Consider the following 24721-nt stretch of genomic DNA (forward strand, 5'->3'; position numbering starts at 1 on the left):
CTTACTGTGGTGAAAATGCCTACTCTCCCCAAAATGTACAGTTCTGCCAATATTTTGTGTTGTTACATTTTCACTCCGTGGTCATTATCACACACATTCCACCATCTATTGATTCTGTGGGAAAAATTTTGTTTCCCCAAAATCACACGTACTGAACAGGTAAGGGTTAATGTTTCCGTACACTATCACCGGATCATATGATGCTGTTATTAGGTAATAAACCCCCAGGCAGCCAATAGCAGATAGCGCTCTGCAGCCCCACCTAGTGGTAGGAATATGTAGTGCATATATCAGGAGGATATAAAGCATGGTGGCATCTGCTGTTCTTACACATCGTCTTCTCCTGGATATTCCCCTCGGTCTCCTGGGCACAATGATAACCTGTCTGCTGCTCCTCCTTAGTCTCGGTAAGTCCTGATATTATCTGGAGCCTCTCAGGTAATGGGAATATAGTAGGGACTGATCTCCAGGCAGCTCCTGATCCAGAAGAGGAATATTCCCTGTAACATCCGTCATTCCTGGTGACTGCTCCGATCAGTGTCACACAACAAGTGATGGCGGCTTTTATCTTCTAGGGTCGGTGGACGGCATCATAATCCATCACAAAGATTTCAAAATGATGGTGAAAGAAACAACGAACAAAGAGATATCAGATGCTCTTCCTAATGACTGCATATGTGCGAAAAAAACAAGCGATCAAATATTGGATCGTATTCGAAGGTAAGTGAAAATCTATACAAGATGTGACCTGCAGTCCTATGTAACACCACAGATAAAACACAGAGAGTTATCACTGTATTATCTGTGGTGTTACATGGGACTGCAGGTGACATCTAATACATTATCTGTACTCAGAGAGTTATCACTGTGTTATCTGTGGTGTTACATAGGACTGCAGGTGACATCTACTACATTATCTGTACTCAGATAGTTATCACTGTGTTATCTGTGGTGTTACATAGGACTGCATGTGACATCTACTACATTATCTGTACTCAGAGAGTTATCACTGTGTTATCTGTGGTGTTACATAGGACTGCATGTGACATCTACTACATTATCTGTACTCAGAGAGTTATCACTGTGTTATCTGTGGTGTTACATAGGACTGCAGGTGACATCTACTACATTATCTGTACTCAGAGAGTTATCACTGTGTTATCTGTGGTGCTACATAGGACTGCAGGTGATATCTACTACATTATCTGTACTCAGAGAGTTATCACTGTGTTATCTGTGGTGTTACATGGGACTGCAGGTGATATCTACTATATTATCTGTACTCAGAGAGTTATCACTGTGTTATCTGTGGTGTTACATAGGACTGCAGGTGACATCTACTACATTATCTGTACTCAGAGAGTTATCACTGTGTTATCTGTGGTGTTCCAAAGGACTGCAGGTGACATCTACTACATTATCTGTACTCAGAGAGTTATCACTGTGTTATCTGTGGTGTTACATAGGACTGTAGGTGACATCTACTACATTATCTGTACTCAGAGAGTTATCACTGTGTTATCTGTGGTGTTACATAGGACTGCAGGTGACATCTACTACATTATCTGTACTCAGAGAGTTATCACTGTGTTATCTGTGGTGTTACATAGGACTGCATGTGACATCTACTACATTATCTGTACTCAGAGAGTTATCACTGTGTTATCTGTGGTGTTCCATAGGACTGCAAGTGACATCTACTACATTATCTGTACTCAGAGAGTTATCACTGTGTTATCTGTGATGTTACATAGGACTGCAGGTGACATCTACTACATTATCTGTACTCAGAGAATTATCAATGTTATCTGTGGTGTTACATAGGACTGCAGGTAACATCTATTAGATTATCTGTACTCAGGGAGTTATCACTGTGTTATCTGTGGTGTTACATAGGACTGCAGGTGTCATCTACTACAGTATCTGTACTCAGAGAGATACCACTGTGTTATCTGTGGTGTTACATAGGACTGCAGGTGACATCTACTACATTATCTGTGCTCAGAGAGTTATCACTGTGTTATCTGTGGTGTTACATAGGACTGCGGGTGACATCTACTACATTATCTGTGCTCAGAGAGTCATCACTGTGTTATCTGTGGTGTTACATAGGACTGCAGGTGACATCTACTACATTATCTGTACTCAGAAGGCTATCACTGTGCTCTCCGTGGTGTTACATAGGACTGCAGGTGACATCTACTACATTATCTGTACTCAGAGAGTCATCACTGTGTTATCTGTGTTGTTACATAGGACTGCAGATGACCTCTAATAGATTATCAAACTGTATAATGGACCCCACACTTTACAAGGGCCCCAAGAGTAGTTCCTATAAAGTATGAGGGCCCTCCCACACCATTTCAGAGCCCCCCACAATTACCCCCGCAGTGTATGAGGGTCCCCCATTGTTTATGATATCCCCACAAGCTTCTATTATATAAAAAAACAACAGATATTCACAAAATACAGGATCCGGATGAGTCCGCTGACAAGGTCCAGACAGACGAACGGGCAGTCATTGCGCTGACGCACACACAAGGGTTAATAGTAGTGATGAGCGAGCAGTAAAATGCTGGGGTACTCGTTGCTCGGGTCGAGCAAATTGGAATACTCGGGTGCTCGACCCGAGCTACGAGCCCAATGTAAGTCTATGGGAAACTCGAGCATTTTTCTGGTGCTCCTCCCCGGCGGTCTGCAGAAGGTCAAAAATTGCCAAAATCGATGGGAACAGTGCTCAATTAGATGTCAGGCAGGCAGTATATATAGGCAGACAGGCAGGCAGGGTATATAGGAGGGTGCATGAAAAACATAGCAGGGCACTTGGAACACACTAGTGCCCTCCGATTTTCATGCACCTGTCTCTTTAAAAAAGCCGTCCGGCAATTCATCAGCGGCATACACTGGTACTGACAATTTAGAACAGAAAGAATAGAGCATCACACATAGATTAGATAGATAGAAACATGTCAGTCACATATATAATAAGTAGAGTGACAGTGTTGGTCACTGTACTTTTCATTTAGTGTTAAAATAAAGGATTTATTAAAAAAAAAAAAAATTGGCGTGGGGTACCCCGTAATTTTAGTCTCTAGCGGAGGTTAAGCAGACGGCTGGGGCAAATGTTTGAAGCCTGGGAAGGGGGTAATACCTAGTCTTTACTAGCTATTAAAATGGGGGACCCAAAAAAAATTACGTGAGGTCCCCCCTATTTTAATAGCCAGCAAAGGCTAGGCAGACAGCTGGGGGCTGATATTAATAGCCCAGGAAGGGTGCCATGAATATTGGCCCCCTCCCAGGCTAGAAACACCAGCCCTCAGCCGCCCCAGAAATGGATGTGCCAATTCTGGCACTTAGCCTCGCTCTTCCCACTGCCCTGTAGCGGTGGCAGTGGGGTAATAGGGTTAGGGTTGATGTCAGCTTATAATGCCAGCTGACATCAAGCCCAGGTTAGTAATGGAGAGGCATCTATAAGACACCCCCATTACTAACCCCATAGTGAAAGTTAAAAAAAAAACATAAACACCCAGAATAAAGTCCTTTAATTGAAATAAAGACACAATTCTTTAATGTTCTAAATTAAACTCTACTTACCATCACGCCCATTCCAGCTCAAGCCAACGATCTCCTGCAATAAAAGTAAAATAATAAACCAACCTCATCCTTACCTTTCCATGGGTCCCAGGACGGCTTCAGCTCTGCTGCATTGACAGGACAGGCTGGGAGGGGGCCAATATTCATGGCACCCTTCCTGGGCTATTAATATCAGCCCCCAGCTGTCTGTCTACCCTTTGCTAGCTATTAAAATAGGGGAGACCCCACGTCATTTTGTTTTGGGTCCCCCATTTTAATCGCTAGTAAAGGCTAGGTATTCAGCTGGGGGCTGATATTAGTAGCCTGGGAAGCTCCGTGGGTATTACCCCCTTCCCAGGCTTCAAACATCTGCCCCAGCCGTTTGCTTAACCTCCGCTAGAGACTAAAATTACGGGGAACCCCACGCCAGTTTTTTTTTTTTAATAAATCCTTTATTTTAACACTAAATGACAAGTACAGTGACCAACACTGTCACTGTACTTATTATATATGTGACTGACATGTTTCTATCTATCTAGTCGATGTGTGATGCTCTATTCTTTTTGTTCTAAATTGTCGGGTACTGGTGTATGCCGCTGCTGAATTGCCGGCTTTTCATGTTTCACTGTGAGCACTGTTCCCAGTGACATTACAGTGAGTGACAGACAATCCCTGAATGATTGGTGCTCTAAATAGCGCCAAACATGCAGGACGGGGACCCTAGCTCCCGCCCGAGCATCTCGAAAGTACTCGGCGAGCTCCGAGCATCTCGAGTACTGAGATGCTCGGGCGAGTACCGAGCAGTGGCGAGCATGCTCGCTCATCACTAGTTAATAGGATGGGTCTCCTACAGACCAACAGGATATTTTTCTTTTTTGCCTCCAGGGCCCAGGTGGAGATGAACACATTATAGTTTCGCCCCTGGTGACATTACTCTTTTGCTCCCTCAGGTGCTGCGGTATACGAGACTGCTGCTATAGAGATATATACGATTGTTTCAAACTTTTTCAGCCATACTCTTACACTTACAGTAATGGGACCATCACTTGTGGTAAGTGCACCGTTCTCTTTGGGGTCAGGATACAAGGTGACATTGGGAGATACGAGTGTAACAAACCCTCAGCTGTGATTACAATTTTTTTTAGATAGAGTTAAAAATGTTCTAGTTCACACACTTCATTCAGAGATATTAAACTTGTATAGAAGTTTTAGGTATAACGGCCCTGATTCACCAAAACTGATGTTTTAATTTCCAGTCATGATCTCGGGTGCGCTGGAGTAAGACGCTCAATAGAAGCGTAGAGGTCATAGTGAATCTGGTGCATCGTTCAGCTGCCGGGCACCAGGGACAGAACTGTGCTGCAGTCACGGATCAGAGTTTATTTCTATATTACTTTATGCCATTTTCCTGCTATATATTATAATGAATTTGTGAGGTCGTGCTCGACCACACCCTCCGCTAAGCTTCACCCACTTTTCAAAAGTTAGAAGAACTAGCAGAAAAATGGCAGAAGTTACAAAATTTCAGTTTTATGCCACATTCATGGTGCAAACTGTTTGACTAATTGGTTGAAAGCCTATTAGAAAGATATAGAAGTATTGAATTCAGAATCGGCAGCATTTAAACTTTATTTAGTCAACGAGAAGTCGCTTTATCACGGCTGAGGTATTTTATAAAACTTCTTTAATTCTTTTCACATAAACTGGAAATTTGTTGTCCGCACCATTCACTATTAAATCAGATTACAGATCCTTTGTCTCATGTCTCAGACACGGATCCTTCATAATGATAAATGTTTCTGTTACTCCCGCAGATCGGAATAGGTACATAGGAGTATGTGCCACACGAGCCTGTGAGTGCGACCGGAAAGCCATGATATGTTTAATGAACACCAAGAATTCAGAGAAGAACTCAAACTATGGAGAAAAGTGTTACAAGAAAATTAAATCATGCAGTGATGAATCATTTACGAAGTTCTTGTTCGGAAAAAAATTAATATAATATTTATTGTATCAGATCTCATAAGAACTTTACACTGTATTCCTCCAATTAATTGTTATTAGAAACCGAGGACACAACCAAGAAGGCTGCTGTGACATCGTCATGGGGAGATATTCAACATCTATGTGCTGCTGGTGGCGTCACTGTGTACATACATTACATTACTGATCCTGAGTTACATCCTGCATTATACTCCAGAGCTGCACTCACTATTCTGCTGGTGCAGTCAGTGTGTACATATATTACATTACTGATCCTGTACTAAGAATATAAATCTACAATTAATATAAATAATTGGGTCGTTTTCTTCTGAAGTTTGTGCTGTATTTAACCTCTTCATATTCACTATTCTGCTGGTGCAGTCACTGTGTACATACATTACATTACTGATTCTGAGTTACATCCTGTATTATACTCCAGAGCTGCACTCACTATTCTGCTGGTGCAGTCACTATGTACATACATTACATTACTGATTCTGAGTTACATCCTGTATTATACTCCAGAGCTGCACTCACTATTCTGCTGGTGCAGTCACTGTGTACATACATTACATTACTGATCCTGAGTTACCTCCTGTATTATACTCCAGAGCTGCACTCACTATTCTGCTGGTGCAGTCACTGTGTACATACATTACATTACTGATCCTGAGCTACCTCCTGTATTATACCCCAGAGCTGCACTCACTATTCTGCTGGTGCAGTCACTGTGTACATACATTACATAACTGATACTAAGTTACAACCTGTATTATACTCCAGAGCTGCACTCACTATTCTGCTGGTGGTGTCACCGTGTAAATACATTACATAACTGATCCTGAGTTACATCCTGTATTATACTCCAGAGCTGCACTCACTATTCTGCTGGTACAGTCACCATGTAAATACATTACATAACTGATCCTGAGTTACATCCTGTATTATACTCCAGAGCTGCACTCACTATTCTGCTGGTGCAGTCACTGTGTACATACATTACATTACTGATCCTGAGCTACCTCCTGTATTATACCCCAGAGCTGCACTCACTATTCTGCTGGTGCAGTCACTGTGTACATATATTACATAACTGATACTAAGTTACAACCTGTATTATACTCCAGAGCTGCACTCACTATTCTGCTGGTGGTGTCACCGTGTAAATACATTACATAACTGATCCTGAGTTACATCCTGTATTATACTCCAGAGCTGCACTCACTATTCTGCTGGTACAGTCACCATGTAAATACATTACATAACTGATCCTGAGTTACATCCTGTATTATACTCCAGAGCTGCACTCACTATTCTGCTGGTGGTGTCACTGTGTACATACATTACATTACTGATCCTGAGTTACATCCTGTATTATACTCCAGAGCTGCACTCACTAGACTGCTCGTACAGTCACCATGTAAATACATTACATAACTGATCCTGAGTTACATCCTGTATTATACTCCAGAGCTGCACTCACTATTCTGCTGGTGTAGTCACTGTGTACATACATTACATTAGTGATCCTGAGTTACATCCAGTATTATACTCCAGAGCTGCACTCACTATTCTGCTAATGCTGTCACTGTGTACATACATTACATTACTGATCCTAAGTTACATCCTGTATTATTCTCCAGAGCTGCACTCACTATTCTGCTGGTGCAGTCACTGTGTACATACATTACATTACTGATCCTGAGTTACATCCTGTATTATACTCCAGAGCTGCACTCACTATTCTGCTGGTGGCGTCACTGTGTCCATACATTACATTACTGATCCTGAGTTACATCCTGTATTATACTCCAGAGCTGCACTCACTATTCTGCTGGTGGTGTCACCGTGTAAATACATTACATAACTGATCCTGAGTTACATCCTGTATTATACTCCAGAGCTGCACTCACTATTCTGCTGGTGTAGTCACTGTGTACATACATTACATTAGTGATCCTGAGTTACATCCAGTATTATACTCCAGAGCTGCACTCACTATTCTGCTAATGCTGTCACTGTGTACATACATTACATTACTGATCCTAAGTTACATCCTGTATTATTCTCCAGAGCTGCACTCACTATTCTGCTGGTGCAGTCACTGTGTACATACATTACATTACTGATCCTGAGTTACATCCTGTATTATACCCCAGAGCTGCACTCACTATTCTGCTGGTGCAGTCACTGTGTACATACATTACATTACTGATTCTGAGTTACATCCTGTATTATACTCCAGAGCTGCACTCACTATTCTGCTGGTGCAGTCACTGTGTCCATACATTACATTACTGATCCTGAGTTACATCCTGTATTATACTCCAGAGCTGCAATCAATATTCTGCTGGTGCAGTCACTGTGTACATACATTACATTACTGATCCTGAGTTACATCCTGTATTATATTCCAGAGCGGCACTCACTATTCTGCTGGTGCAGTCACTGTGTACATACATTACATTACTGATCCTAAGTTACATCCTGTATTATACTCCAGAGCTGCACTCACTATTCTGCTGGTGCAGTCACTGTGTACATACATTACATTACTGATCCTAAGTTACCTCCTGTATTATACTCCAGAGCTGCACTCACTATTCTGCTGGTGCAGTCACTGTGTACATACATTACATTACTGATCCTGAGTTACATCCAGTATTATACTCCAGAGCTGCACTCACTATTCTGCTGATGCTGTCACTGTGTACATACATTACATAACTGATCCTGAGTTACATCCTCTATTATACTCCAGAGCTGCACTCACTATTATGCTGGTGCAGTCACTGTGTACATACTTTACATTACTGATCCTGAGTTACATCCTGTATTATACTCCAGAGCTGCACTCACTATTCTGCTGGTGCAGTCACTGTGTACATACATTACATTACTGATCCTGAGTTACATCCTGTATTATACTCCAGAGCTGCACTCACTAGACTGCTGGTACAGTCACCATGTACATACATTACATTACTGACCCTGAGTTACATCCTGTATTATACTCCAGAGCTGCACTCACTATTCTGCTGGTGCAGTCACTGTGTACATACATTACATTACTGACCCTGAGTTACATCCTGTATTATACTCCAGAGCTGCACTCACTATTCTGTTGGTGCAGTCACTGTGTACATACTTTACATTACTGATCCTGTACTGATCCTAAATTACCTACTGTATTATACTCTAGAGCTGCACTCACTATTCTGCTGGTGCAGTAACTATGTACATACATTACATTACTGATCCTGAGTTACATCCTGTATTATACTCCAGAGCTGCACTCACTATTCTGCTGGTGCAGTCACTGCGTACATAAATTACATTACAGATCCTGAGTTACATCCTGTATTATACTCCAGAGCTGCACTCATTATTCTGCTGATGCTGTCACTGTGTACATACATTACATTACTGATCCTAAGTTACATCCTGCATTATTCTCCAGAGCTGCACTCACTCTTCTGCTGGTGCAGTCACTGTGTACATACATTACATTACTGATCCTGAGTTACATCCTGTATTATACTCCAGAGCTGCACTCACTATTCTGCTGGTGCAGTCACTGTGTACATACAGTCATGGCCAAAAGTATTGAGAATGACACCAAAATTATATTTTCCCATGATCTGCTGGCCTCTGGTTTTTATTAGTGTTTGTCTGATGTTTATATCACATACAGAAATATAATTGCAATCATATTATGAGTACCAATAGGTTATATTGACAGTTAGAATGAGTTAATGCAGCAAGTCAATATTTGCAGTGTTGCCCCTTCTTCTTCAAGACCTCTGTAATTCTCCCTGGCTGCTCTCAATCAACTTTTGGACCAAATCCTGACTGATAGCAGTCCATTCTTGCATGATCAATGCTTGCATTTTGCCAGAATTTGTTGGTTTTTGTTTGTCCACCCGTCTCTTGATGATTGACCACAATTTCGCAATGGGATTAAGATCTGTGGAGTTTCCAGGCCATGGACCCAAAATCTCTATGTTTTGTTCCATGAGCCATTTAGTTATCACCTTTGCTTTATGGTAAGGTGCTCCATCATGCTGGAAAAGGCATTGTTGGGCGCCAAACTGCTCTTGGACGGTTGGGAGAAGTTGCTCTTGGAGGACATTCTGGTACCATTCTTTATTCATGGCTGTGTTTTTAGGCAAGACTGTGAGTGAGCCGATTCCCTTGGCTGAGAAGCAACCCCACACATGAATGGTTTCAGGATGCTTTACAGTTGGCATGAGACAAGACTGGTGGTAGCGCTCACCTCTTCTTCTCCGAATAAGCTGTTTTCCAGATGTCCCAAACAATCGAAAAGGGGATTCATCAGAGAAAATGACTTTGCCCCAGTCCTCAGCAGTCCACTCCCTGTACCTTTTGCAGAATATCAGTCGGTCCCTGATGTTTTTTCTGGAGAGAAGTGGTTTCTTTGCTGCCCTCCTTGAATCCAGCCCTTGCTCAAAGGGTCTCCGCCTCACAGTGCGTGCAGAAGCACTCACACCAGCCTGCTGCCATTCCTGAGCAAGCTCGGCACTGCTGGTAGTCCGATCCCGCAGCTGAAACAGTTTTAAGATACGGTCCTGGCGCTTGCTGGTCTTTCTTGGGTGCCCTGGAGCCTTTTTGACAACAATGGAAGCTCTCTCCTTGAAGTTCTTGATGATGCGATAGATTGTTGACAGAGGTGCAATCTTTGTAGCTGCGATACTCTTCCCTGTTAGGCCATTTTTGTGCAGTGCAATGATGGCTGCACGTGTTTCTTTAGAGATAACCATGGTTAACTGAAGAGAAACAATGATACCAAGAACCAGCCTCCTTTTAAAGTGTCCAGTAATGTCATTCTTACTTAATCATGACTGATTGATCGCCAGCCCTGTCCTCATCAACACCCACACCTGTGTTAATGGATCAATCACTAAAACGATGTTAGCTGCTCCTTTTAAGGCAGGACTGCAATGATGTTGAAATGTGTTTTGGGGGTTAAAGTTCATTTTCTGGGCAAATATTGACTTTGCAAGTACAGTAATTGCTGTTAAGCTGATCACTCCTTGACATTCAGGAGTAGATGCAAATTGCCATTACAAAAAATGAAGCAGTAAACTTTGGAAAAATTACTATTGTGGGGGTCGTGATGACATTCCACTCGTCCTCCAGTCACTCCAAATTCAAACTATGAGCATGGGTCAACCATTCAAAGAATGAGTCAGACAACAAGCTGGTTCAAACTCAGAGCATGCTCAGAAGGCTACTGGCAAGCCACGATCTCAGCAATATTCTGCGTTTATTTTTTACATGCACAAATCTAAATACACTACATAATGGGGAGGGGATAGGGGTTGTCCGGAGCGGGGTAAACCATGAAAGTCCAGTGTCTGGCCACTCCTGATTGGTCCACATCTCCTTGTCTCAGTCTCTGGGCAGATATTGCAGCCGTCAGCTTATAATCTTGTTTCGTTTCTCTGAAATAAGTCTTGACAACACTGGAACTGTCTTAGTTTAAGTTTCGATTTGAGTAATAATAGCAAGGAAAGCTTATTGTTATAGGACACAAAGTGATGGTTAGTACATTAACAAAAAAGCGTATAAAAGTTACAAAAGTATAAAAGTTACAAGAAAATATATATATATTTTTACCCTGACATTCCCCCCTAAACACTAAGCTTTCCCTTGCTTCGGGGCCTTTGAGACTGTCCATGTGTGGGGAGAGGGGAGGTGGATTTCTTCACCCAATCATCTTAGAAGCTGCCCCCTTATGGGACGCCCCCAAACAATTGAGCCCTACCCTAAATGACACATGGAGTTCTCCCAACTGACCCTAAACTAAATCTCTCAATTGAACTCTGTCATGGGGGGTCTGGTCAGGCTTGTTCAAAGGAGTGTATTTCTCCATATCTTCCTTACTGGTATCATCATGTAACAGAGATGTGGTTTCTTGATTCAGAAAGGTCCCGGAGGTTGGGACAGCATTGGTTATAGCTTTCCTGTATAAGGGGACTATGCAGCATAGGACCACCAGGCCCAATACTAATAGACCTCCTATCACTAGACAAGCTTGCTGGAAGAATCCCTTGACCCCTCCCAACCAACCTGAGAAGAAGGAGGTATCTACCCCTGCATTCGCCTTCACTTCCTCTGCCAGACTTGTTATCCTTCGAAGAGCTACTACGGTTTTTCCATTCACTCCTGAGTTCTGAGGAATGTATGTGCAACATTCTTCCCCTATCATCCCACATACTCCACCTTTCTCAGCAAGAATCATATCTATTGCCAATCTATTTTGAAGAGTCATTCTTGTATTGGGTCCTAGTTCCTCAACTATGCCCTGGAAGGCATCTCTGCTGTAATTTATAAATCTCTGCTCAGTGTAATAGACATAATTTATCCAGTCTACATTTCTATTTATCTGTATGGTTGGAATGAGAGAAAGAAAACCCGCTACCACTTGATTCTGGGCCTTGTACTCGTCTGGGACCCCCCTCGGGACCCCTATAGAATCTATATAGACCTTAGGGTCCTCAGCATAACCGGAATGTAATTGCTCTAAACTTCTTTTCCGTCGGGACTCCTTGGGGATTGGGTCTGTGGGATCCCAGGGCAGAATTCTAAACTGCATGGCTAATTTTACTAGGGTACATTGTCCAGTCCAGGTGGTCGGAAGTCTGGACCTGAGTCGTCCGTCCCCACAGAGCCAATAAACATCATATATATACCTGGAGTGATTGCTTAACAGGTCAGTGTCTACAGTCTCGTTAGTCTGACAGAAGCCGTCTTCAAAGATTCCTAGAGAAGGACCGGTGGAATTATCAGGGGAATAACAAGTGTAGTTATCTTTGGTTATTATTATATCACCCGGGGTTCGAATTTTAGCCTTGGAGCTAACCAGGGGAATATATTCAGGACAGGAGCTACCTTTTAGTTTTTTCAGCAATCCCAATAAACAGAGGGTGCTATTATTGTCAGCAGGGAAAGCATGGGTGTACAGATGAGTATTAGCGGCTGCACAAGCTACACAGCCTTCAGATATATTTTGGGCTCGGACGTTATACCGTACCCATTCTAACCATAGATTCATCCGAGGATTCACTTGAGTCTCCATGGAAAAAACATCCTCCCATTTGAGTCTCGGGATTGGGATTACTTCTGTCAGAATTCTTTGTAACGCCTCCCCCCCCATGGGCAGACGTGCGAGGGGGGGCGCCTGCGTGGGTTTTGTTTTTATATCTTTTAACTCTATTATTCCTTGTTTGGGATTTATGAAGCCATTGTAACTGCTTAAAACATATTTTCCTAAATCTCCCGACTGGGGGTTTTCTAAATTCAAATATAAGGGGAAACACTTCTTATCCCATGAGCATTTTGGCTTGTGCGGTGGTCGCTCCTTGTTTATAAACCCCGTACTTAAAGTCATTCGAGTCAATAGAGACCTCCCCTCTCTATCCTTACTGTTTATAGCTTCCTTTGGTTTGTATCCCCAGTCCGTGTCTCCCGTGTTCCACCCCACATCTGACCAATAGTAGCAGTATTCATTTCCCGGACGGGTTACACAGAGATAGAATGTTCCTCGGGCATAGGCATCATATGAGTTCCAGGTCATTTCAGCACAATTTACTGTATTACAAAAGTCAAATTGATAAGTCTGGGTCTTTGCTTCAGTATCCACCCAGAAGGTGGTGGCCGCCCAGCTCGGGACGGGCAGTACGCACATGAAAAGGATATGGAAAAAAGTGACCATCTTCTATGGGCTCGTTCTATCTCGCTTGCAATGGGAAGCGTGGATCCAAATGCCTTTTCCTTCGAGTTTCAGAGCCGTCGGGGTGGTGAGAAGCACAGAGTACGGTCCCTCGAACCGCGGCTGGAGGCAGTCTTTCCGGACAAACTTTTTCACATACACCAGATCGCCTGGGATGAAATCATGTACTGCATCACCTGTAGATTCTGGGAGAGAAGCAGATACTGTAGAGCGGGTGTTAGTCAATTCTCTAGACAGAGCAATCACAAATTTTACCACTCTATCATGTGTTTCGGACAATTCTTGGGGCCTAATCTCTCCTATCTTGGGCGGGGCCCCAAACAGAATTTCGTAGGGAGTCAGCCCATGTTTGGCCTGAGGAGTGTGTCTGATATGATACAGTACTATGGGGAGTAGGTCGGGCCAGGGGAGGGGATGATCTTGGGTCATTTTCAAGAGCTGGGTCTTAAGTGTGGAATTCATCCTTTCCACTTTGCCTGAACTGGCAGGATGGTATGGAGTGTGGAGGCCCAAATCTGTTCCCAACATATTCCAAAGTTCTTTATAGATATTTGCTGTGAAAGCTGGTCCTTGATCCGATTCTATGACTTGGGGAACTCCAAATCTGCAGGCAATTTCAGTGATCAGTTTCTTGGCTGTGACTTTAGCAGTCATGTTGACAACCGGGTAGGCCTCGGGCCAGGCTGAGAACATATCCACGGCTACCAAAACGTACTCGTATTTTCCTGCTTTAGGCATTTGGATATGGTCGACTTGTATTCTCTGCCAAGGGTAGTCTGGTTTAGCCAGATGTTGAAGAGGGACCCGTGCCGTACACGTTGGGTTGCAGGTAGCGCAGACAGAGCAGGATTTTGAGTACGCAGTCACAATGGAAGAGATTCCAGGTGCAAAGTACAGTTTCTTGATACATGCCAAAGCTTGATTCTTTCCTCTGTGTGTAGGCCCGTGAGCCCATGCTGCCACAGCTGAGTACATGCGTCTAGGCAAGCAAGGCTTCCCATCCACTTGGTAAAGAGTCGAGTTGACCTTTGAATCTTTGCGACCTGCCAGCACGGCTCCTGCCGCTTTCCATTGCTTGACTTCTTCAGTGGGGGTCTTCCTTTGTTCCTCACACAATTTTTCTTCAGGCATCCTGACCCCCCTGGATTCCACCCGTGTCTCCGCTGGACTTGTATGGTCTTCCGCCGGCTGTTCCTTGGCTCTTGCTCTAGTGAGCGCCACAGCTACGGTTTGCAGAGTCTCTCCCATCTCTTCTTCCTTTTCCTGCCACTTTGATGACACATTCTCCACTGCTGCAGTCTTGGCTGCTTGGTCAGCTAGGTGATTGCCCCTGGCTTCCCTGGAATCTAGTCTTCCATGAGCCTTGACCTTGATAACAGCAACCTGAATGGGTAGTTCCAGGGCCTCCATTAGGGCCTTAATCCATGAGGCATGTTTCACTGGTGTACCTGCGGCTGTGATGAATCCTCTAGACTTCCACAAGAGTCCAAAATCATTGCAAATTCCATGTCCATACCTGGAATCGGTATATATATTCGCCGTTGTTCCTGCTGCCAGGTGGCAGGCCTCTGTGAGAGCCACAAGTTCAGCCTCTTGTGCAGACATGTATGGTGGTAGAGCTTCAGCCTTGAGGACTGTTAGGTCTGTTGTGACAGCATATCCCGTGTGGAACTTCCCTTGAGGGTCTGCGAAACGGGATCCATCAGTCCATAGGTGCAAGGCAGGGTCTGCGAGCGGATGTGTCACCATATTCTCTGGAGCAGAAGTCTCTTCCTGCAAAATTTTTATACAATCATGAGGTTCCACCAATGGACCTTCACCCTCTTCACCTTCCCCCCTAGAAGGTGGAAGCAAAGTGGCAGGGTTGATAGTCAGACATCTGGTAAATGTTATATTGGAAGGCAACAATAGGGAACACTGCAGCCGCAGGTGTCTTTGGTTGGTGAGATGTTTCGGAGATGTTTGCTGCAGAACAGCCGAGAGATCATGGCCGGCCTGTATAACTAGATCATGTCCAAGGACGATATCAGCTGACTTGTCAAGGAGAATGTGAGCAGCGTGGACCGCCTTAAGGCACGTGGGGGCAGTTCGGGCGACAGGGTCCAGGCGGGCTGAGTAGTAGCCCAAAGGCCGATACTTATGATCATAACGTTGTGCTAGAACTCCAGAGGCATGACCTTCCGATTCAGAGACAAAGAGGTGAAATGGCTGAGTATAGTCTGGTAAGCCCAAGGCCGGGGCAGAGACAACAGCCTGTTTAAGGCGGTCAAAACATAGTCTGTGTTGATGAGAAACACGTGGATCTTCGGCATGAAGCCAAACTGAGCCTTCATTCTTGAGACAGTCGTACAGAGGTTGCATGAGCTTTGAGGCATCAGGGATCCATTGCCTGCAGTAAGTGATGAGGCCAAGGAAAGTTTGCATAGCGGAATAGGTGGTTGGGAAGGTGATATCCATGATGGCTTGCTTTCTTTCTTCAGTCAGATGTTTAGCACCTTGTGAAATACAATGTCCGAGGAAAATGACCTTGGGCAGACACCATTGGACTTTGCCTTTCGAGACTTTACAGTTAGCTGAGTGAAGAAACCAGAGAAGGGATGCTGACATCTCTGGCAAATTTTCTTCAGTGCCACAGAGTAAAAGATCATCCACATACTGTAGAAGGGTGACCTGAGGGTTCTCTTGAACCCATGGCTCCAGAATAGACTTCATAGAATGAGTGAATTGGTTAGGAGAGTTCTGGGCTCCTTGTGGAGTCCTGGTCCATGTAAACTGTGCTCCTTGAAAGGTGAAGGCAAAAAGAAACCACGAATCTTCATGTAAGGGTATATTGAAGAAGGCGTTGGCCAGATCTAACACCGTAAACAAGGTGGCCGTTGGAGGCACCTGAGACAAGAGGGTGTTTGGGTTGGGCACCACTGGAGTTTCTAAAATGGTAGCTGCATTGACGGCTCTGAGATCCTGAACCAACCGGTATCTTAGAGGCTCTCCCGGAGCGGTTTTCTTTTTTACAGGAAAGAGGGGTGTATTGCATGGAGATACACATCTGACAAGGACTCCTGATTCCAGGAGGGAAGCGATTTGGGTACCCAAGCTTTGTTCTTGTGCAGCCTTGAGGGGGTATTGTGGTAACCGTGGGTACCTGTGTCCAGGCTTGAGGTGTACCTGGACCGGGGGAACCTGCAGGAGGCCAACGTCCTCTGGCCCGCTGGACCACAGAGAGTGAGGGAACTGTGAGGTATCAAGAAGAGTGTGAGGTTGTATGGTCATCATCATGAGAGGGAAGGCTTTAAGAACACACCGGTCTTCAGTCCCTTGTTCGGAATGAGGGTCCCGCAAAAGAAGCTCCATACCATGGTTTCCGAAGGTAATTGTTGCCTTCATCCGCTCTAAGAGATCGGCTCCCAACAGATTGACAGGGCAAGTTTCAGAGACCAAGAATCTTGTGAGTAGTCCGGTGAACGGTCCTGCAGACACAGGGACTGTGAGTGGAGAGGAAATATGTTGGCCTTCCACCCCAACACAGGTGAGGGTATCCGGTGATAGGGATACAGAAGGAGGGAGCTGTGCAGAAGATATGACAGATGTGGCCGCCCCAGTGTCCACCAGGAACTCCAGTGGTTGATGGTCCACCTGTAAAGTGACAGTCCCACAGGCGGCCGTGAGATGCGTAGCCGGGAAAGTGGACACTGGTTGACCGAGCCGTCATTGGCGTGGATGAGATGGTTCACGGGAAGGTCCATGGTTGTGTGGACCTTCACGGAACGACCGGTCATGGTACTGTCTGCGGGTTGGACAGTCTCTGAGGATGTGATCAAGGCTACCACACTCCCAACACAACATTCGTCCTTCAGCATCACGAGATTGTCTTCTGTTTCTGTATGGTCCCCTGTCATCTCTTCTGTCTTGTCTTCTATATGTGGGAGGAGTATCATCACCTGTGCCTTTAACCATTACCCACTTGATTCCATGTTGGTTGCCAGGGGGTGGGTAGTTTTCTTGAGCTTGATATACCATGGCAGGAGCGGTTTTCTTCTTTGGCTTAGTATCCTTTTCCATTTTTAGCATTGATTTTTGGAAAGCCTTAACGATGTCCACCGCGTCGTTGAAAGAAGAAGAACGAATCTCGGGCCGTACTCTCAGGACTTCATCTCTGAGAGCGTCTTGTAGGCCATCTACTAGGGCCTGAACCAACAGGGCGGCCTGCGTCTTGACGTGAGGACTGTATCCGAGATCCTCAAAATGCATGCTGAGTCTTGCAGCATATCTTTCCACAGATTCATCAGGGTCTTGTTGAACATCTTGTACAGACCCAGCTTGATCTGACAAGCGATCCTGAGCCCAGGCCTTTAACTGTTTCATGTATTCTAGGCCGGATTCATATGTATTAAGGGATCCTGCTTTTGTGGAATCCATGGCCTTTTCGATAGTAGGCAAGAAATATTCCTTGGCCTTCACAGATGTGATACCTGCCAAATCAGCCCAGGTTGCACCATAAATGGCTCTGGTTGTGTCCAAGCGTCTAGCATACTGCATGGGAGATTTATCGGGATCAGGAAGCTTTGAGACCAGAGTGTCTACTTGTACTGGGGTAAAGGGTTGATATTTGATCATCCCTAAAGGTCCAGGAACTTGTTGAGGACCAGGCAGCGTCGCTTGTTCCTTGGTGGTGCTTGGGGTGGCCACTAGGGAGGATTCTTCAGGCAACAGAACCGCATTAGGTATCGGTGTCGGGGAGGAGGTTGCCACTAGTAGCTTAAGGGCCAAAGGCATAGCAGCATGAATTGCTGGACTACGGACACAGACAATGCGTATTGAGTCCAATCCATGGGGTAGGGTCTCCATGCCTTCCTTGAGGGCTAGTACGTGTTCCTCCATGCACGGCCCGAGTGGGTAACCGAAAATTCCGGAAGATATAAGTGGTATCGCTAAAGTGCGTCTGGGCATATCCTGATGACTCAATTTTCCTGCATGAAGAAGTACTGAACGGATGGTAGATGCGAGAGTGGAATGTGACTCTTCGGGGTTCTGGGGGTCATAAATAGGACCCAGTGCATGTATGATGACATCAGCGGGCAGTCTACCCGCACGGGTGACTAAGGTCTGGCCTTTTGAAAGCTCTCCGTTTTCGGCTAAGTGAGCCTGACATTCTGCAGTCAGAGTAGAACCAGCAGCAAGGGAAATTTTGCGAGCCAATCCTCCAACATGGCTCATACAGGTGTTTGCAGGGTTTACTATGGCCCCCACCCGATGTGTAAGGATGTCACCATAGCCTATTGACAGAGTGACAGGGCGTCCTGATGGATCTACTAGATTACGAGAGCGGCAGGGGTCCCAAACTTCTGAGAGGCTGGGGGGTGGTGTTCTTTCAGCAGTTGCTTGGAGCAAGGGCCGGAGTACGGGTAATGGATGTGGGGTGGAGGATGCCATAGGAGACGTATGGGGTAAAGGAGGGGGGGCTGGAGTATCTTGAGCCCATCCCTCATCTGGCTCCGTATCGTCTTGAGTAACAGTATGTTGGCGGAGGGAGAGCAGTCTGGCCTGAAATTCTGGGGATTTGAGGAGGATATCCCCAGGGTTGTGGGTGACTCCCATAGGAAACAGGGGAAGCGTCTCAGCATCGTGGACTGGAGCAGAGGGTGTCACATTAGTTTCAGACGGGTGCTCTGGGACTGCGGGCTTTCCACCTGTGCTGGTGGCTGGTAATATGCACCGGACGGATCTAGTAGTGGATATAGGCCGGATTGGGGCTTTCCGGGCCTCCCACAACAAGTAAGAGGTGTAGTAAGATGGCCGTTGGAGGGAGGAGTTAGAGTGGAAGTGGGATTGGTCTTGGAGGCAGGAAAAGGTGTAGTAAAATGGCCGTTGGAGGGAGGAGTTAGAGTGGAAGTGGGATTGTTCTTGGAGGCAGGAAAAGGTGTAGTAAGATGGCCGTTGGAGGGAGGAGTTAGAGTGGAAGTGGGATTGTTCTTGGAGGCAGGAAAAGGTGTAGTAAGATGGCCGTTGGAGGGAGGAGTTAGAGTGGAAGTGGGATTGTTCTTGGAGGCAGGCTGGGCATCGTGCCATGGGAGGCCCGCCCCACAGACACAGCAGAACTCCGCCCAGGGTGGGTTTTGCTCTCCACACCCTCGACACGTCCACCCCTCCGATAATTTGTTGTCGGCACCATTATAGGGCGGTGGCTGAGGGCTCGGTGTAGTGACAGGCATCAAAGGTGTAACGGCCATTTTGGGGGCACATAATAAATCACATTCTGCAGCTTTCATGTATCCGAACAAAGGCTCGGCATTCTCTGTCCCCCCCACACCATCTACCTCTTTCCAGCCTTCAGACTTCAAATCACTCGCTACTCTAAGATGTGCTTGAGCCTGGTGCAGAAGTCCTAAATCACTCAACTTTCCCTTTCTCTGTGTGACACATTCTTTCCAAACTGAAGGCTGAAGCCTGCCTGTACTAGATAAACCTAACAATTTATACAAATTCTTAACGTTCCTAACAGCCTTCTTGCCTTCCCGCGACTCTACTAATTGGATAACCCCCACAGCACCATCCGGCAACTTGTGAAGTCTCTCAGATTTGAATATACGCAACATTTTCTTATAGAATGCAATGATCTGTCGCGACTCAGATCACTGGTGCAGCCGACAGGTCGCCACCCGTCAGTGTAGAGTACTCCTCAATACACTGATAAGACAGAGAGTACACCTCAATCTGTCCCTTCCCTAACCTTGAATGGCGACTTTACAGTACGACTCACCACGGCACCCTGACTGACAGCAGAACCCCTCCTTATGAGGTTTCTCTGTATAAGACGAAGAGTACACCTCAATTCGTCACAGACCCTTACAGCAGAACCCCTCCTTATGAGGTTTCTCTGTATAAGACGAAGAGTACACCTCAATTCGTCACAGACCCTTACAGCAGAACCCCTCCTTATGAGGTTTTTCTGTATAAGACGAAGAGTACACCTCAATTCGTCACAGACCCTTTCTCCCTTACACTACAATTCAGGAATGCTTTGAAACCTTGACTATCAGTCACGGGAGGCAGCTATCTAAGAAAAGTACAGTGACCGGGGGAGGAGGAGGTGGTGTGCACACGAGCACGCGCAGGCATGCGACGTCACTCATTTTAACACTTGTTGGTTCAGGACGTGGTGCGGGACGCCCAAGGTCTCACCACTCGACCGGTCACCCACCCAGATCCAACCTGACAACCCAACAGGAACCGCTGCGGCTGACACACAGGCAAGTGAAACATATATATATATATATCTCAACTTACCGTGTTCGATGGAGGTTGATCAGGCCTCAAATTCAGCCACCGCGGTCACCACCAGGGAAGTCAGCAATATGGGTCCGGGAGGGCGGCGTACCGCTAGCCACGCCCCACGTTGGGCGCCATTTGTGGGGGTCGTGATGACATTCCACTCGTCCTCCAGTCACTCCAAATTCAAACTATGAGCATGGGTCAACCATTCAAAGAATGAGTCAGACAACAAGCTGGTTCAAACTCAGAGCATGCTCAGAAGGCTACTGGCAAGCCACGATCTCAGCAATATTCTGCGTTTATTTTTTACATGCACAAATCTAAATACACTACATAATGGGGAGGGGATAGGGGTTGTCCGGAGCGGGGTAAACCATGAAAGTCCAGTGTCTGGCCACTCCTGATTGGTCCACATCTCCTTATCTCAGTCTCTGGGCAGATATTGCAGCCGTCAGCTTATAATCTTGTTTCGTTTCTCTGAAATAAGTCTTGACAACACTGGAACTGTCTTAGTTTAAGTTTCGATTTGAGTAATAATAGCAAGGAAAGCTTATTGTTATAGGACACAAAGTGATGGTTAGTACATTAACAAAAAAGCGTATAAAAGTTACAAAAGTATAAAAGTTACAAGAAAATATATATATATTTTTACCCTGACACTATTTGTCTCATTCTCAATACTTTTGGCCATGACTGTACATTACATTACTGATCCTGAGTTACATTCTATATTATACTCCAGAGTTGCACTCACTATTCTGCTGATGCAGACACTGTGTACATGACGCGCCCCTGGGCCTGTGTCGCGCTGCGTTGCGCACGCGGGAGCCTACCCGGAGCCGGATCAGTGGAGGGTTGTAGTCTCGTGGCGGTGACCCGGTCCGTGCCCAGGGAGTCAAACTAGACGGCAGTCTATTCGTAGTAAATAGTTGATGACTACGCCACCCGTTGAGTGCAGCCAGGAAGCTGCTGCTGCAGGGCAGACCGCTGAGGCCGGTGGTAGGATTGTGCAGCGTGATAGTATAACCCCCAACGGGAGGGGTATGGCCTCAGGGCAGCCGACGTGGATGATGGGGGTAGCAGGAACCACTCAGAGACGGTACGGTGTAGTTCAGGGTCTTTACTGGTAACAACGACAGACCCTCCCGGAGTACTTGCTAGCAAACGGGGCCTGGTCAGTCTTTGAGCAGATGGGATCTCCCCTGGCCAGGCGTAGTTGTAGGCCTCCCAAACTGACTGTACTCTTCTGGCTACCTTGCTAGAAGCTGATGTAAGTAGCCCACGTCCCTGAGTGTACCGTGTGGTGCTCACCCGTATGGCCGGTGACTCGGGGCCTTCTAATGGCTTCCGCTCCACGATGGCGGTGCTGGTCCCACGCGTGTGACCGTGCCTTCGGGCTTCTGGGCCAGAGGACCTGAAATCCCCTGCCTGACGGATTCTGCTGCTGGGTAGGAGTTAGTCCCCACAGCCTCGGACTCCGGGTCCGGTAAAGAATCTTCTTAGTCAGGACGAGCTCTGCAGCTGCCAGCCCCTGACTCCTTGTAACTCTGCTGTTTCCTATGCTGCTTCTCTTCTCCACTCTCCTTGTCTGACTCACCCTGCCTCAGCCCCGGGTTTATACAGGGGAAGTTCTTCCCCTCCCAAGACTGGGCAGGAGGTGTGGCATGCACAGGATCCCTGACCAAAGGACCTCCCACCTGCTCTCAGACATAACATTACATTACTGTGGAAAACCAGACCCCTGGGGTGCCACATACATACATTACATTAATGATCCTGAGTTACATCTTGTATTATACTCCAGAGCTGCGCTCACTATCCTGCTGATGCAGTCACTGTGTACATACATTACATTACTGATCCTGAGTTACAACCTGTATTATTCTCCAGTGTTGCACTCACTATTCTGCTGGTGCAGTCACCATGTACATACATTACATAACTGATCCTGAGTTACATCCTCTATTATACTCCAGAGCTGCACTCACTATTCTGCTAGTGCAGTCACTGTGTACATACTTTACATTACTGATCCTGAGTTACATCCTGTATAATACTCCAGAGCTGCACTCACTATTCTGCTGGTGCAGTCACTGTGTACATACATTACATTACTGATCCTGAGTTACATCCTGTATTATACTCCAGAGCTGCACTCACTATACTGCTGGTGCAGTCACCATGTACATACATTACATTACTGATCCTGAGTTACATCCTGTATTATACTCCAGAGCTGCACTCACTATTCTGCTGGTGCAGTCACCATGTACATACATTACATTACTGATTCTGAGTTACATCCTGCATTATACCCCAGAGCTGCACTCACTATTCTGCTGGTGGTGTCACCGTGTACTTACATTACATAACTGATACTGAGTTACATCCTGTATTATACTCCAGAGACGCACTCACTGTTCTGCTGGTGGTGTCACCGTGTACTTACATTACATAACTGATACTGAGTTACATCCTGTATTATACTCCAGAGCTGCACTCACTATTCTGCTGGTGCAGTCACTGTGTACATACATTACATAACTGATCCTGAGTTACATCCTGTATTATACTCCAGAGCTACACTCACTATTCTGCTGGTGCAGTCACTGTGTACATACATTACATGACTGATCCTGAGTTACATCCTGTATTATACTCCACAGCTGCACTCACTATTCTGCTGGTGCAGTCACTGTGTACATACATTACGTTACTGATCCTGAGTTACATACTATATAATACTCCAGAGCTGCACTCCCTATTCGACTGGTGCAGTCACTATGTACATACATTACATTACTGATCCTGAGTTACATCCTGTATTGTACTCCAGAGCTGCACTCACTATTCTGCTGGTGCAGTCACTGTGTACATACATTACATTACTGATCCTGAGTTACCTCCTGTATTATACCGCAGAGCTGCACTCACTATTCTGCTGGTGGCGTCACTGTGTACATACATTACATGACTGATCCTGAGTTACATCCTGTATTATACTCCAGAGCTGCACTCACTATTCTGCTGGTGCAGTCACTCTGTACATACATTACATTACTGATCCTCAGTTACATCCTGTATTATACTCCAGAGCTGCACTCACTATTCTGCTGGTGCAGTCACTGGGTACATACATTACATTACTGATCCTGAGTTACATCCTGTATTATACTCCAGAGCTGCACTCACTATTCTGCTGGTGCAGTCACTGTGCACATACATTACATTACTGATCCTGAGTTACATCCTGTATTATACTCCAGAGCTGCACTCACTATTCTGCTGGTGCAGTCACTGTGTACATACATTACATTACTGATCCTGAGTTACATCCTGTATTATACTCCAGAGCTGCACTCACTATTCTGCTGGTGCAGTCACTGTGTACATACATTACATTACTGATTCTGAGTTATATCCTGTATTATACTCCAGAGCTGCACTCACTATTCTGCTGGTGCAGTCACTGTGTACATACATTACATTACTGATCCTGAGTAGTGTTGAGCCACCCCCGTAGTGTTCGAGTTCGGTTCGGTTCGTCGAACACCCGTGTGTTCGCCGAACTGTTCGTCGAACTGTTCGTCGAACACCTTCGAACACCGTTAAAACCAATGGCAGGCAAACAAAAACACATAGAAACACATAGAAAACACCTTCAAAGGTGTCCAAAAGCTGACAAACTGCTCAGAAGACATAACTAACACATGGAAAAGTGACAAGTACATATAGTCATGCGAAAATAAAAGAGGTGGAGGAGTAAAAGGAGGGGGAGACACAGATATAGGCATGTCATGCTCTTCTAAAATCCAAAAAGTGAGAAGCCGACACGGCCAGTCCGCTCCTGCCCGTGCCACCTCCGTGTCGCCGGGTTTGTGCCAGAGCCGCGGTGAACCCTGACGGCCAGCCCCCCTCTCCCAATACTGGTGCCTGTCCGCTGGTGGGTCGAGCGAGCCCACCTGTGGTGGAGGCAGCTCTAAGCTTTTTAATTTAAATTGTCTCTCTAATTTGAATGAATACACTTTAAATCCATTTACAAGGATCTATTGGAGGGCAAGTCTCATGCCAGCAGCCGCGGTAATTCCAGCTCCAGTAGCGTCCACTAAAGCTGCTGCAGTTAAAAAGCTTTTATAAGGA

The 24721-nt window shown here is 45.7% G+C and overlaps 1 protein-coding gene across 1 annotated transcript; it reads left to right on the plus strand.

Moving 5' to 3' along the window:
• Positions 1-270: 270 nt before the first annotated feature.
• Positions 271-5696, plus strand: LOC141220450 (basic phospholipase A2 PLA-B-like). The gene is made up of 4 exons (XM_073666366.1): positions 271-407; positions 576-720; positions 4524-4624; positions 5388-5696. The coding sequence occupies exons 1-4, from the start codon at positions 308-310 to the stop codon at positions 5573-5575; spliced, it is 534 nt and encodes a 177-aa protein (XP_073522467.1). The 5' UTR covers positions 271-307; the 3' UTR covers positions 5576-5696.
• Positions 5697-24721: the final 19025 nt, after the last annotated feature.

Source organism: Phyllobates terribilis, unplaced genomic scaffold (assembly GCF_046119375.1).
Source record: "Phyllobates terribilis strain yellow unplaced genomic scaffold, ASM4611937v1 Scaffold_296__1_contigs__length_2355070, whole genome shotgun sequence".
NCBI lineage: Eukaryota > Metazoa > Chordata > Amphibia > Anura > Dendrobatidae > Phyllobates > Phyllobates terribilis.

What these genes read in the sequence shown, in the direction of transcription:
- LOC141220450 (XM_073666366.1), top strand. Translation starts at nt 308, where the DNA reads ATGGTGGCATCTGCTGTTCTTACACATCGTCTTCTCCTGGATATTCCC. An exon ending in GCTGCTCCTCCTTAGTCTCG is followed by an intron (nt 408 to 575) that starts GTAAGTCCTGAT and finishes TTTATCTTCTAG; the next exon opens with GGTCGGTGGACGGCATCATA. An exon ending in TAATGGGACCATCACTTGTG is followed by an intron (nt 4,625 to 5,387) that starts GTAAGTGCACCG and finishes TTACTCCCGCAG; the next exon opens with ATCGGAATAGGTACATAGGA.